We start from the raw sequence: 14,743 nt of genomic DNA on the forward strand, positions 1-14,743 counted from the left end.
ACTCACATTAAAATGACCCAAGCTGTTATAAAATAAAGGAAATTGCATATTAAATATTTAAAACGGCATGGCGCAAGGAACGAAACCATGTTCGTTCTGTATTATTATTAAGCAGCTTCTTAATCTACGCACTAAGCTTCTATAGTAAGCGCTATCCCTTTTTCGTAAGCTCAAAAGCTCTTATTAGAGAAAGAGACAGCACGACATTTAATGCGCTGTTTGCAAAATTCTCATCGATTATTCTGACTCACTCGCACGAGTCCAATTGAGATACGTGGAAGGGGGAGCAATGTTGTTACGGCTTCTTGCTCGAAGTACAAAGCGAACTTTAAATTGAGCTTTATTGTTAGAGATGTAGAGTTTATATCAGTTTGTTGTATTGTAGTATAATAGAGTTGAAAAACAGCTCCGCCTTAAAAATGGAAGGTGGTATGTAAAAATTGATGGACATGTATAGAAGTCCTTAAAGTGACAGAGTGCGCTGGCGTGTCGGGCAGTGTATATTGTCTCAAAATGTCGCGAGAGTGCGCGTTACAGAACCCATTGTTTATTATCAAAAAGTGATAAATCAAATGACTTTGCGATTATTTTCAGTACTTTGATATTGATGCTGTGAACTGTTTCAAACTTGAGTGCAAGTGAATTTAAAAAATTTGTGGACTAATTAATTGTAAGTGAATATAATATCTGCGTCGTATTGTAATTTTATTATTTTTGAACAAAATTTTATGTTGTGCTGTATCTTTGGTGTTATAAGTAGAGTTACTGAGTGTAGAGTTAACTACAGCAGTAACAATTTATGAGTATGTATCAAATTACAATACCTATTTTTTACATAACAAAAGTAATTAAAACGCTTTAATACCTAATAGAGATCGATCTGCTTATACCTATGTTTATTTTGCAAGTATAGAGTTTAACATGATAATATAAATACATTTAAAACAGAGAATTCATTAATATATTCAACCAATAAAACTATCAAACGAGAATTCTAGACACAGCAAAATTACATAACGGCGCAGTATAGATAAGTCACAAAAACATTATTTACAGGGAATGGGAAAAATGCGCTCACATGTACGGCGGCCATATTAGCGGGCGTGTAGTGTGATGCGCCGAACGAACCCCGCCCACCATGAGCTCCTTCCTCATGAACGGTGGATACCAGCCGCAGCCGGACCCCAAGTTCCCACCATCGGAAGAGTACAGCCAAGCGGACTACATACCGCCAGGGGAGTACTACCAGCACCAGCTTCAGTATGGCTACCAGCATCAGTACCCTGTTCAGATCGGGACAGGGTATGGATACGGGGGGTACTACCACCCGATACCGCAGCATCCGCCTGTGGCTCCGCCACCGCGGCCGCCGGAGCCTTCCCATCCTTCAGACGCTGATCACGGCTACATTCCACCACACAGTGACGTCGCTCCCGGTCTAGCTGAACTAGGCTTACGGTTAGAGAGGCATATTGAAGAAGCTGCCCCTGCAGGGAGAAAGCTCCAAGCATTAGGTCGGGAAGGCTCCCCTGTATCTGAAATGGATGATGAAAGACTACTCCTAGATAGTCCGCCGATGGAAGACGATGACTCTTCAATATGTTCGGATAACACAGATCGGGTCATCTATCCTTGGATGAAGAAGATACATGTTGCTGGCGCGTGTAAGTATTTTTTTTAATTCTATCAGGGTAGTTTTTGAAGTAACTTAAACATTATAATACAAATAGGTAATGTTTTGAAAACCTTGTAACATTGATATGTTGCATGACACGTTGTGAAGAGATATGACTATAGTTGTTATTATACCTAATGCTTATTGAGAGTTGACCAATAACGGCTGATGTCTCCATTTTCAATTGAACCTAAACTAATCTAGACTTTGAACCAATGTTATTTGCGTGCTTAAATGATACAAGAGGGAAATGTATTGTGTACTTAGATTTTGTAAAATATATCTTATTCTGCCTGCTTATTCTTTTGTACACAAACAACGTATAGTGTACGAAAATTCTTCCCATTAAAAACGACTGTCATTAAACATAAAGCATCTTATTGGTAACATTACAAGCTACGTACTAGAATGAAAGCTACAACTATAAACGGTTTTGAAAGGAAAAAATATCTTATACCTAACTACATTATTCTATATAACATTCATAATATAACTGTAGAGTCTTTCCATTCCTATACCACAACAAACACTTACTATAAAGTTACTTACAAAAGTAGTTTTTTAACTTCTATCTCAATAATATTAGGTATCATTAGGTATCACCGCAACTCCACAGAAAAGTTTGAAAGCGCTGAATAAATTTGTTTTAAATTATACTACATGTTGACAGAAAATTGAAAAATACTCCCTAACTATGAGTTTCTTACCGATTCTTCTAAGCAAAATCGAAATTCCGAATCGGTGTGAGTTTAAAATTTGTAGTCTAATTACATATGTTTATAATTATTATTATCTATGCCTAGTACTCACAATTACTAATAAATTAATGTAAAAGTTTGCACTCATAAAATCTTTTGAGTTTATTTTTGAGATTCGAGACTAAAAATAGATAGTTAGGTAGGTAGGTACTTACTTTGCTTACAATGTGATTTCTATTGAGTAGTGAGAGCTAGCGCGCAAGAGCAACTTTGTCTCCGCAACTATTTTGTCTCTTCCATCAACGCTTTTATGAACTTGCGTCGCTACGTGCGCGCACTTTCTTACTAAGCCATAGAGTTGATGGGAGAGACAAAATAGTTGCGGAGACAAAAGTTGCTCTTGCGCGTTAGCATATTATATTATTATATTCAAATTTCAAAATGTCAAGAAATGTTTATAACGCGTAATGATTGACTGCCTAATTACTGTCACTCTATACTCATATTGTGAGTATATTATTACATTAATAGGTATGACGTGAAGGAATTATTTTCGAACACAATTATAACTCAATGAATGAATATAGAGAATAAATGAAAAAAGTCAATAATTATTTCATCTTAATCATTAATATATCTACCTATACAATTTTGATATGAGGCTCTAGCTCACTTTCGAAATTAAGTTTAAAATAACACACAGGTGTTATTTTAAACCTGCCAGCCAATACAATAAATAAACAGTTATTGGTCCTGAAAATAATTAAAACTGTTGTTTGTTTAAATATGTATATTCTACTAAACACGATTTTTTACGTCGTAAGTCACGTAATAATAATATGTCAACAGACAGTCAAATTTACATAGAAGATATGCCGTCAACTCGCCGTCAACTCTACAACATTATTTGCCCTATATTGGCATCTACTTTGAATAATATATTGAAAAACATACATTTCTTTATTTTGTTAAATCTTAAACTTAATTTATTTGGAATGAAATTTTCTCACGGCTTTTCTTTTGAATTTCGTATTTTAAACAATTAATTAGAATTAGATTAGTTATTGTTTTACGAAGCTTACCTACGTTGTGATATTTACGTATTTTATTCGTCGATTTTTTAACCATAACTGCACTGTGAACTGTTGAAAACAAATAGTTTTACAAACCAAAGAAAATCAAACGAAGCTTCTCTTGAAAAGACAATTCGCAGAATGCTTAAAATTAATGAAACCTTATTGTTAGTTATTAAGGTATTTACAGTCAGTACTAGTAACTAGGTACCTACCTACATAAAGTTCGTAAATAAAAAATGAATGACTTTTAAAGGTCCAGTATATTAATTTTATAAAATTAAAGAAGATTAGTTTCAACAAAAAAAAATAGTTAGGGAGTCTAAATAATTATTTTGTACTTTTTACCCGACTACGGCAAAGCAAAAGGAGGGTTATGATTTTGACAGGCTATGTATGTATGTATGTATGTATGTATGTATGTATGTTCATCTGTTCCCTCGTAACGTCTAAACTACTTATCAGAATTTGACAAATGACATATCATTAGAAGCGTCTTAATTGTCCGCTGGTTATAGGCTATATGGGGTTTCACAAAATCTAATGTGGCGTCCTCTATCGGACAAAACATACAAAGTAAAAAAATAAAGTTAATATAAATATCCCGTGTTTAGTATCATTTGAAAGCGCTTTCCTTGTACATTTTGAATATATATATATATATATTACTAGCATTTGCTCGTGACTTTACCTGTATTCATGGGCTGATTGCATATAATTCACATCTTTTCGTCCATAGCTTCTTTATTAGTTCATCAGTTTAACTTTTGTTAATATTATGCCCCCAAATACACTTTAACACCAAAATAGTACAAATAATATAAAGTGAAAAAACTAAAACCCAACTACGACAATAACCGGCGCTGAAAAAGTATAAAACAAGATTTCAGAATACTGAACTGAACAAAGTTGCTAATGTAGTTTCAAGTAAAAGGACACAGTAGACTCTACCAAGATGCCTTCGTTGTAAATTGACAATAATGTCATACAATACTATTCTGAAGTATGCAATATTCCACTATGTAAAGATAAATTTTCATGTTTGGAAAGGCGTAGTCACACCAGTTACATAATATACCTATCTACCGTAGCTCTTCAACAACGTGTGACTACGCCTTTCCAAACATGAAAATTTACCTTTACATAGTGGAATATTGCATACTTCAGAATAGTATTGTATGACATTATTGTCAATTTACAACGAAGGCATCTTGGTAGAGTCTACTGTGTCCTTTTACTTGAAACTACATTAGCAACTTTGTTCAGTTCAGTATTCTGAAATCTTGTTTTATACTTTTTCAGCGCCGGTTATTGTCGTAGTTGGGTTTTAGTTTTTTCACTTTATATTATTTTACTATCTCATTTGGTTAAGGCGAAACATGAAAAATATTATGAACTAAAATTAAAATAATATTTCTGCAATTGTCGATCATTTATGTAAGCTTATCACTATCATCACTACATAGTATAAAAGAAAGTCCCTATGTCCCTTTGTACCTACGCTTAAATCTTTAAAACTACGCAATGGATTTTGATGCTGTTTTTTAATAGATAGAGTGATTCAAGAGGAAGGTTTTAGTAGGTACTCATATATTTTTTTAGGTTTTAGACAAAGCGGGCGAAGCCGCGGGCGGTAAGCTAGTTTTTAATAAGACGGAAGAAAAGTTAATTTTAGAACGAAGGACCAGAACAAAATTTAATGCTTATCAGTTCCGTAAGAGTTTTCGTATTATACTTAGGTACGAGTATATTGTAGTTTTTAAGGTTTACTTAATTTTGTCAGGTCTCTGCAGATAGATACTTATAATACCTATTCATGCTGTAGGTATGATTAGGTTTGTACATTCTCTCTGTTTTATGTTTTTTATTGTATTTTTTTCAAGTTATTTTTATTTTTTGTTGTTATAGCAACAGAAACACATCATCTATGAAAATTTTATTTGTCTATCACTGTTCATGAGATAGCCTTGTGAGTGGTGATCACGATGGTAACAGACGGATAGACAGACCGACGGACAGCGAAGTTTTATTAAGAGAATCCCGTGCCCCTTGGGCACGGAACCCTAATTATATTATATATTATATTGTGCTCTTTTATATTCAAACTTAAATTGGTACTGATATTAGTAAGTCTAAGTTTATGCTAGCTTCGCTAAGCATATCAAAAAAATTCCTACATTAGATACCTATTAAAAATGCAGGTCTCCGAAGAAAATGCTCAAATTGACACACGTGAACAGTATGTGAACATTGGTAGGTAAATGTTACGAAAAATAAAAAATATAAACTTGTATTTACTTAGCCTAGCATAAGCTAGGGCAAGTTTACTCTATTATTGTTTAAACTATTTTTAAGCTGCGGTTACAATATCGAGATCACTATAAATAGTAGTTATTTTTCAACTTCCTACCTATCTTTATCAATATTCTTCTGAGTACCTACTAACCACAGGACGGATTTTGTTTTCCACTTTGAAACTCTTTATTGTTTAATTTCTGTAAACAGTTTTTTTCGGGTTTAATTTTTATCTACTGATTATTTTTCTTAGGTGGAATAGCAAATATTTATAAAACACAATGTAGGTAACCTATCTATACGGTAAAAAAATATTAAATTGAATTTAAGTAACCTAGAGCAGGTTAGGTAATTGCGAATTATGAGGTATAACCAATAATGTAAAATTAGCACTTCGCAAGTAATCAGCTAAAGCTCAGCTATAATCATTTTTAAATCCGTATATTTTCAAACCGTCCGTATATTTTCAAATCCGTATATTTTCAACGTGGTATTCACTAATTTCTGAGCGATATTCACTCCAAGCACTAAAAATAGTTTTTTTTTAAATTCTTAAACCTACTTTAAGAGTTTTGGTGTATTAGGAAGTAGATAGAGTCTTTATTTTTAAAAGTGTTTCGTTTATTTTCAAAAACTATGAGATATAAAAGTAAAAAAAAGTAAAATTTATTCATATTAAATCGATAACGAGATGGTCCGTTACAAAAGCCAGTCTTATAATTATTTTCATGAATGAAGCATTTTTTGAGACGTAGGTATCATACATAGACTACAAGCCCGCATAGGAAAAAAATATGGGTCAAATGAACCACCAGGGGACATAATATCTAGAACGATAGCAGAGCAAAAAATAATAAGATTCATCACTATGCCGTCACTTGTAAGCTGTCCAACTGAGTGCAGATGAGAATTGAAAAGTACAGGTAGACTCGGTAAATTTTGGTCATTTGACCATGTACGGCATTCTTAACCATCGATAGATCCATTAAGGGCCGATTTTTCAATGCCCAGATAAACAGCTAGATAGACTTTATTCTTCAGATAACAAAATATTCAATTTTTCAATAGACGAATAGGACTTATCTATCGAATAACTACGTTATTTGAGGAATAAATCTATCTGCTGCTCCAACGGCCAGATAGCATGCTATTCGACGATTAGACGTTTGAGTTGACAACTGACGCGTCAAATTTGGGATATTTTCGTATGTAATAACATAGAGCGTAGAATTTTTACAATAAAGCCTCTTTCTATAAAATAATTATCAATTAAAATCATATTGAAATTGATGTTTTTGATAGTACCTACTGATGATCATGCCATTGAAAATTTGCCGGACGCTGCCTTTATGTCGTTTCCATCGTAAAATATATAAATTTTAACACAAATTTAATCAAAACTCTTTTCTCGAATCAAAACAATAATCAACAATCATAGAACACAAGATAAACTTAAAATGCACTCCTGACGTGAGTCATAATGACGGTTGTTGACATATTGCAAGTTGACTCTATCCCGCTCTAACCTGACTAATTTAATATGTTTGTTTCGCCACTCCAAGAGCAGAGCTGCCAATATGGAAATATTTGGTCAGATAGTTATTCATCAAATAAATCACGATTGAAAAATAGGCGAGCCGTTATGAGTTAGATAAGCAATTGAATAAATCTATTCGAGGGGTAGTTATTAGACTGTTTATCTGGGCATTGAAAAATCGGCCCTAAAAATAATAAGAAACCGCTCAGTGCCGTACAAAAATGGTGGTCCACAAAGTCGGAATTTTTATTTAATTTCCGAGAGTTACCGGGGGTAAATTTGGTCATTTGACCATGTACGGCATCTGTGTCATACTATGCCTATACTGCTTTTAATCCATTATTCCGCAACGCCGTACAAAAATCATGGGGACAAGGGAAAAAAATCGAGAGTTGTAATCCCCTCTCTTTCCCCACTCCAGGGGGTCATTTGACACAACACGAAATAAATTTATTTTTAAAGTATTTTATGCATAGATAATATTTTTTCATGTGCCGTACATTTTCGTTGGTTCAAAGGGGAAAAATCTGAAAAAGAAAAAATCCATATAACGAAATGTTTGCTTTATATTTTGATAATAAAATATAAATATACATTAATATTAAGAAGCTCGAGGTGGTTAATTATCACCTTGGAAAGTCGGAGTCAGGTGGAATGGACTCCGTTAAATTGATGAACTAATAAAGAAGCTATGAACGAAAAGATGTGAATTATATGCAATCAGCCCATGAATACAGGTAAAGTCACAAGCAAATGCTAGTAATATATACATATTCAAAATGTACAAGTAAAGCGCTTTCAAATGATACCAAACACGGCATATTTATCTTAACTTTATTTTTTTACTCTGTATGTTTTGTCCGCTAGAGGGCGCCACATTAGATTTTGTGAAACCCCATATAGCCTTTAGCTAGCTGGTCGCTGGTTATCCAGTGAACAATTCAGACGCTTCTAATGATATGTCATTTGTCGAATTCTGATAAGTAGTTTAGAAGTTACGAGGGAATAGATGAACATACATACATGACCTGTCAAAATCATAACCCTCCTTTTGCTTTGCCGTAGTTGGGTAAAAATATGTTAATGCCGTACTGTATCAAATGGCCATAAAGCACCCTTAAAATTGTAGCTTTCGTCGCTTTCATCAGCCTAAAAGATGTGGTCTGCACAAAAATGTACGGCATCGTTTTTTCCTAATTTATCTATGTTAATACTATTTAAAACAACGAATAAAGTGTAGAAAACTATTATATTTCATTAATCTACGATGTTTAAACTTTTACAAAATTTCTGTTTTTGCATTTCTCTATAACTTTTTTTAGAACGGTTTCTTTTGAACGGCAATACTATACAACAATTGAATTTTACAATATCATGTTAAAAAAAAGTTCCCGTACAGGGTCAAATGACCTTACAGCTCTTTATATCAAGAATTCGATGAAATTAAGATGATTATTGGTATACATTTAAAAGAACAATTATTTTTTGACGGCATTGCTTTTAATAGTACTTTTGAGTGCTAGATAATGTTTTGGAACCGAAGCCGTACTTAGTCAAATGACCCCCTGGAGTGGGGAAAGAGAGGGGATTGCAACTCTCGATTTTTTCCCCTTGTCCCCATGATTTTTGTACGGCGTTGCGGAATAATGGATTAAAAGCAGTATAGGCATAGTATGACACAGATGCCGTACATGGTCAAATGATCAAATTTACCCCCGGTAACTCTCGGAAATTAAATAAAAATTCCGACTTGGTGGACCACCATTTTTGTACGGCACTGAGCGGTTTCTTATTATTTTTAATGGATCTATCGATGGTTAAGAATGCGGTACATGGTCAAATGACCAAAATTTACCGAGTCTACCTGTACTTTTCAATTCTCATCTGCACTCAGTTGGACAGCTTACAAGTGACGGCATAGTGATGAATCTTATTATTTTTTGCTCTGCTATCGTCCTAGATATGTCCCCTGGTGGTTCATTTGACCCATATTTTTTTCCTATGCGGGCTTGTAGTCTAACACTCAGATATAGAGGCGAGCTTTAATGAGCTTTTTACAGAAATAAGATATCCATCTATTCCTTTAGGGCAGCAGTCATGCGTAGGCTTTTTACTGTAGTAAAAGTTTGAAATTGGATTCGAATTAAGGTATCGACTTCTCTGCAGGCCCTTTACACTTTTAATACAGACAAATATAAGAAAAGCCCTATAATGCAAAACATCATCTTTGTATATTAAATTTCACATTTGAATCAAAACAGAGAATGTTCTGGGCCTCCACTTAAAAATTCTCATATTTTTTACACACATATGGGTTTATCACCCGAAAAAAGAAATAGGGAAAACGTAGGATTTTTAATGAAAATAACAGCACAGAGGTAGATTATAAACTGCATTAACATGAAGTAAAACCAGTTGTAGTATAAAATATTATGTCTTTCGGGACGATATTTCATAATGAACAACTTGGTTACTTAATTAAATTTTATTCAATCGGTACGTTTTCATAAAAACGGTAAATTGAAAGCTAAAAGAACACACGTTACACGCCGTCGAAAAAAATATTAATGATTTTTAAATGAACTTAAATGTAAATACAAAAACTATTTTCAACTTCTCCAAGAGATTAATAGCTCACATTAATAATTCTGACACTTAATTCGGCCATTGTTAGTATCACGAGTGCAAAAATCACTTTCAATAGCGTTTAAAGTGGCTCCGCGGTGCGTTTTAAAGAAATAAACAAATTGCATCCAATCAATAACCCCCAATGTTTACGAATACTTGAGTTCTTCAAGATCTTTTGATATGTTTTGACAGTTTACTAATGTGGTGTCATTAAGAAGGTCCTGTAAGACGCCAAGAGCTTTGTTACGCGACAATAGGGCATGAGGCTAATGAGTGTCATTTATTTTATAGTTTTCAAATAGATGTTTGTGGTCCGGAATTCGCCGCGGTGATTATTGGCTTTTTGTTCGATTTCGTTCGGATGTTTTGGTAACTTTCTGTCATTGTGTTTTTCTATCTGTTAAATTATTCAAGTAGCATGCATCAGGAATTTTAAGTGTTGAAATATAGGTATTGATCGTTTTTTTGTATTTCAATGAAAGTTTCTTTCTCGAATTCATGACTAGATCTAAACTTTACATTACCTATACTATTTCGCAGGGAAAGTGTAAAAATAACTGGTTTCTATGAACCAGTTAGCGTGTTTCTGTATAAACGTAAAATTTATTTTTGAATTGTGAGCAAGTTTGAAATTATAAGGAAGAAAAATATGTGCTATTATGCCTAATTCTAACTGATCGTTTCTGTAGGGAGATAGAGGGAGTAGCCTTTTGAATGGATATGTTTAAAAAGCATAAAATTAGCCAATTTCAATTTATGACACAATTTGGTACATAACTTTGGTTAGTATAATACAACCAATACCTCTAACCTTTCAATAAAACCATATCACACAGGGCATTGCCTGCCACGCTTTGTAAACTAAACAAAACAAGTGGTTTAACGACAACGTTGCGAAGTTTTCAATCCTATCGCTTATCGTGGGCTGTCAGTGGGCGAACATTTTTCACTCTATAATAGTGATACGGAGGATGTAATGAGGACCACCGAGCGGCGGAGATAGTGCCGGCCGAGATTGTTGATTAGCAGATCAGTTATGAGACCACACGGTCGCCAGGTAGCGGGTAATTCAATTCTGATTGTCATCGTCGATGACGCGTATGATATGGTTAACGAACGGCTGCTCGTTTTGCATCGGGTTGTGCACTTGTTTGAGCGTTGTTTTGTTTGAGTGGTTGTGGAACTGTACTTTGGTGTGGTAACTTTCGAACTACTTTCGAGTGAATTGTTTGAGTTTTGAAAACTGAGATTAATGTTACATTTGGAACACTATATTTATAGCATACTTAGTTTTCATTTCTTGTTCAAATATTTTCCAAAAATAATAATTAGTGTTAAATATCTTTTGTTAACACACTAGCTAGTCACGGTTATAGGAAAAGGAAAAAGGATTTATTTGTACCTACATCTCTCCAATTCGTACGAGTGTAAACAAAGTTAGCTAGTTATATATATAGCCAGAAACCAAAGGACTGAACCCGGATCAATGCGATGACCACTAGAAATCTCAGCCGACCGCACATACCTCGCCCAAACCGCGATCCCGAGGCATTCCACCCCGGTATTCCTGTCCCTTTCTAACGGCCAGTGTCTTATCTTTTGTGCTGAATAGGATATAGTTTGCATCTTGCGGATTTATTCTGGAAATTCCTTCGCATCCTATGTGACCTTTTTGCTATGTATGTTTAATTCGCCTACATTCATGTCTTATGTACCTAGATCTACCTACCTGTGTTGGAGAATATTTTATATTGTAATCGAGAATATTTTATTTCTAATCGATGAACATAATATTTTAATGGATTTAGAAGACCTTACCTACTTCTATACCTAATTTCGATAAAGTTGGGAAAATTTTAAAGAAAAAATTGGATTACGAGGCAGGATTCGAACTCCTCTGCCAAAATAATAATAGGGATAAAATTGCTTACCTTAATTTCACATTATTCGGCCATATCATTATTTCCTATTGAATTAAAAGCTTTTCCAAAAATATGAAGCTTTTATATAACTTATGAAATTAACATTTCAACAGAAACTCCTACAATGACACAATAGGCTACATACAGCAGTATAATGTCCTGGAGCCTTTAATTTCCGCTCTACTTCTGTATGGGAAATTGCCTTTGTATTGGTACAAAAGATCGAGGCACAATAACGAATTAATCAGTATTCACACTATTGACTTATTTGTAAGCAAAAAATTGGTTATATTCAAAAGATTTTAATATAGTTTATGAAAATTTGGTTACATAAAATTAGGATTGAAAGAAAGACAAGCAATTTTGATATGCAACTAGCGGTCCGCCCCGGCTTCGCCCGTGGTACATGTTTACGTTTTCTCTACATAAGAACCATCCTCGTACTTCAAGGAATATAATAAAAAAAGAATTATCGAAATCGGTCCACTCGTTCACGCGTGATGCCGTGACCAAGGAAAACGGGGTTCATTTTTTATATACATAACTATGTATAGACACATTGAATTTTGTCAAAATAAAATAAAAATCGTAAAGAAAAATGTAAAACCATAAATAAGTACAGCACAAGTTATCAGTTGGCTTTTTATTTTATTTGTTTCGTAAGTATAATAATACCGATGAAGCGTCGAACTTTGAAGGATCACAATTCACAACACAATAACACAAAAACATGTCTGACGGGTACATTCCAAGTCTGGACCAGCGAATTTAATATATAATATTACCTTTAATTTTTAATTACCAGTGTATTGTTTGTTCTTTATCGCAAATCACGATATGACCTTTATAGTCAACATTTGTAGAGAAAAAATCAAAATGTCATAGTATTTAAGTTCATTTTTCCAAAAAATTATGCTACTTTAAATTACTCAAGATCGTTTATTAGATTTTATGTTGAGTTATAAATAAACTTTGGTATGTCTTTTAGAAGTCTATAAAAAAAGAAATAAGGATCCATTATTTGTAATCGATAAGTTACGTAATGAGAAAACAGCTGCCAATACATTTTCCTCCATATTGTGTTATAAACAACTAATTTGCTAAGCGCAATTAATCAAAGCAAAAAGGAAGCTCATGGTACAGTAATTATTATGCACATTAATTAACAGAGTGCCCTGAGAGGTTGTTACTAACGCATACATAATTCAGTACCGCGGTCCCTGCACGCAACCTATTTCAAGTTTTATGTTCATTATTGGTTTTATGTTTACTAGTTGTAAAGTAATTGGTTAAAGTGAGATGGGTAAACTCGTCATATTTTGTTTGAATAAAACATGTTAGTTTTAATATTTAATATGAAAAGGTATACTTTATATTGTAATTTAGAATGTTTGTCTAATTTATTACAATGTGCATGTGCACATTTATGTAATTTTGACGATATTTTTAGACTATCTATGCTTGCTATGCATACTATGCTTTGCATATAGTTTGTTACCTTTAACTAACCTATTTTTGTATTTACAGCGAACGGAACCTTTCAACCTGGAATGGAGCCAAAACGGCAGCGGACGGCGTACACTAGACACCAAATATTAGAATTGGAGAAAGAATTTCACTACAATCGATACCTTACTAGGAGAAGAAGGATAGAAATAGCGCACACTCTAGTCTTATCTGAACGACAAATCAAAATTTGGTTTCAAAACAGACGGATGAAATGGAAGAAAGACAATAAACTGCCGAATACCAAAAACGTGAGGAGAAAAACTAATCCCGCTGGTATCACGACGACGACAACGAAAGGAAACACACCAAAGAGTAGATCGAATAAGAACACAAACAATAATGACAAGAAGAAGTCCAATAACAACGGAAGACCGGACAGTATAGAGAATGTAACGGACAATATAATGAACGATTTGCACTGTGTGGGGGCGCAGAACATGTCGCACGATTCCGTGATCAGCCCGATGTCACACCCGGGGCAGATGAACCACGGGCACTCGATGACGCCGCACCACCTGCACATGATGGGCATGCACGCCGGCATGGACCCCGCGCTGGTGGCCAGCCTGTCGGCGCACAGCTCGCCGGTCGGCAACGCCGGCTGCGGGACCGGCGTCTCCAACCCTCCCCCCGTTATCAAATCCGACTACGGTCTCACCGCCTTATAATCTTTAGAATTGTAAAGAAAATGATATATTTTTCATTAACAAATTTTCTTTAACTCTTACCATTCCCGCGTGTTGATAATTTGTAAAGTGATTATTTATAATTTAAGATTTGTAATAAGTTGTGTAATTAATCCTAGCGTAACCAGTCATTAATTGAATGTTTGAATAGTTAAGAGGAAAACTTTACAATGTCAAAAGTGTGATTATTTTAGGGTAGGCATAGAATCTCATGAGTGTTGATTTTTGTACTTTTCTCTTCAAGTCATTGTCATCTTTAATTTATGTCTATTTTGTCTTGTATCTAATGTGTTTTGCATTAAAAGTAGTTATAATAAATAAAATGTATTCACTAATGTTATAAACTGTGTACCTAATTCATTATTTTATTGTAAGCATTATATTTTCTTATATTAAAAAAGAGCCTATAAGTGTTGCGGTCATAATAAAAAAATGTACCAATTTTATTTTTAATTCAATTTGCTTTGGAACCAGTATTATACTTAAATGAAATACAAATATAACAGTATTGACTATTTGTTTATAAATAATATTTAGTGATGTATTAGAGTACGGAAATGTATAATTCTTATGAATGTTTATATAGAGTTAAAAATAGAAAAGTTGAATTTTATTATTGATGCAACAAATTGTGTAAATTTTGAGAGTGTACCGTGATATTTTCTAACACTTAGACAATGACTTAAGTTTAAGTACAAACTCTGAATTAATTTTAATAAA

The 14,743-nt window shown here is 33.8% G+C and overlaps 1 protein-coding gene across 1 annotated transcript; it reads left to right on the forward strand.

Moving 5' to 3' along the window:
• The first annotated feature begins 497 nt into the window (after nucleotides 1-497).
• Nucleotides 498-14,543, forward strand: LOC123695094 (homeobox protein Hox-B4). Its single transcript, XM_045640813.1, has 3 exons — nucleotides 498-670; nucleotides 1,057-1,664; nucleotides 13,356-14,543. The coding sequence occupies exons 2-3, from the start codon at nucleotides 1,139-1,141 to the stop codon at nucleotides 14,003-14,005; spliced, it is 1,176 nt and encodes a 391-aa protein (XP_045496769.1). The 5' UTR covers nucleotides 498-670; nucleotides 1,057-1,138; the 3' UTR covers nucleotides 14,006-14,543.
• Nucleotides 14,544-14,743: the final 200 nt, after the last annotated feature.

Source organism: Colias croceus, chromosome 10 (assembly GCF_905220415.1).
Source record: "Colias croceus chromosome 10, ilColCroc2.1".
Taxonomy (NCBI): Eukaryota; Metazoa; Arthropoda; class Insecta; order Lepidoptera; family Pieridae; genus Colias; species Colias croceus.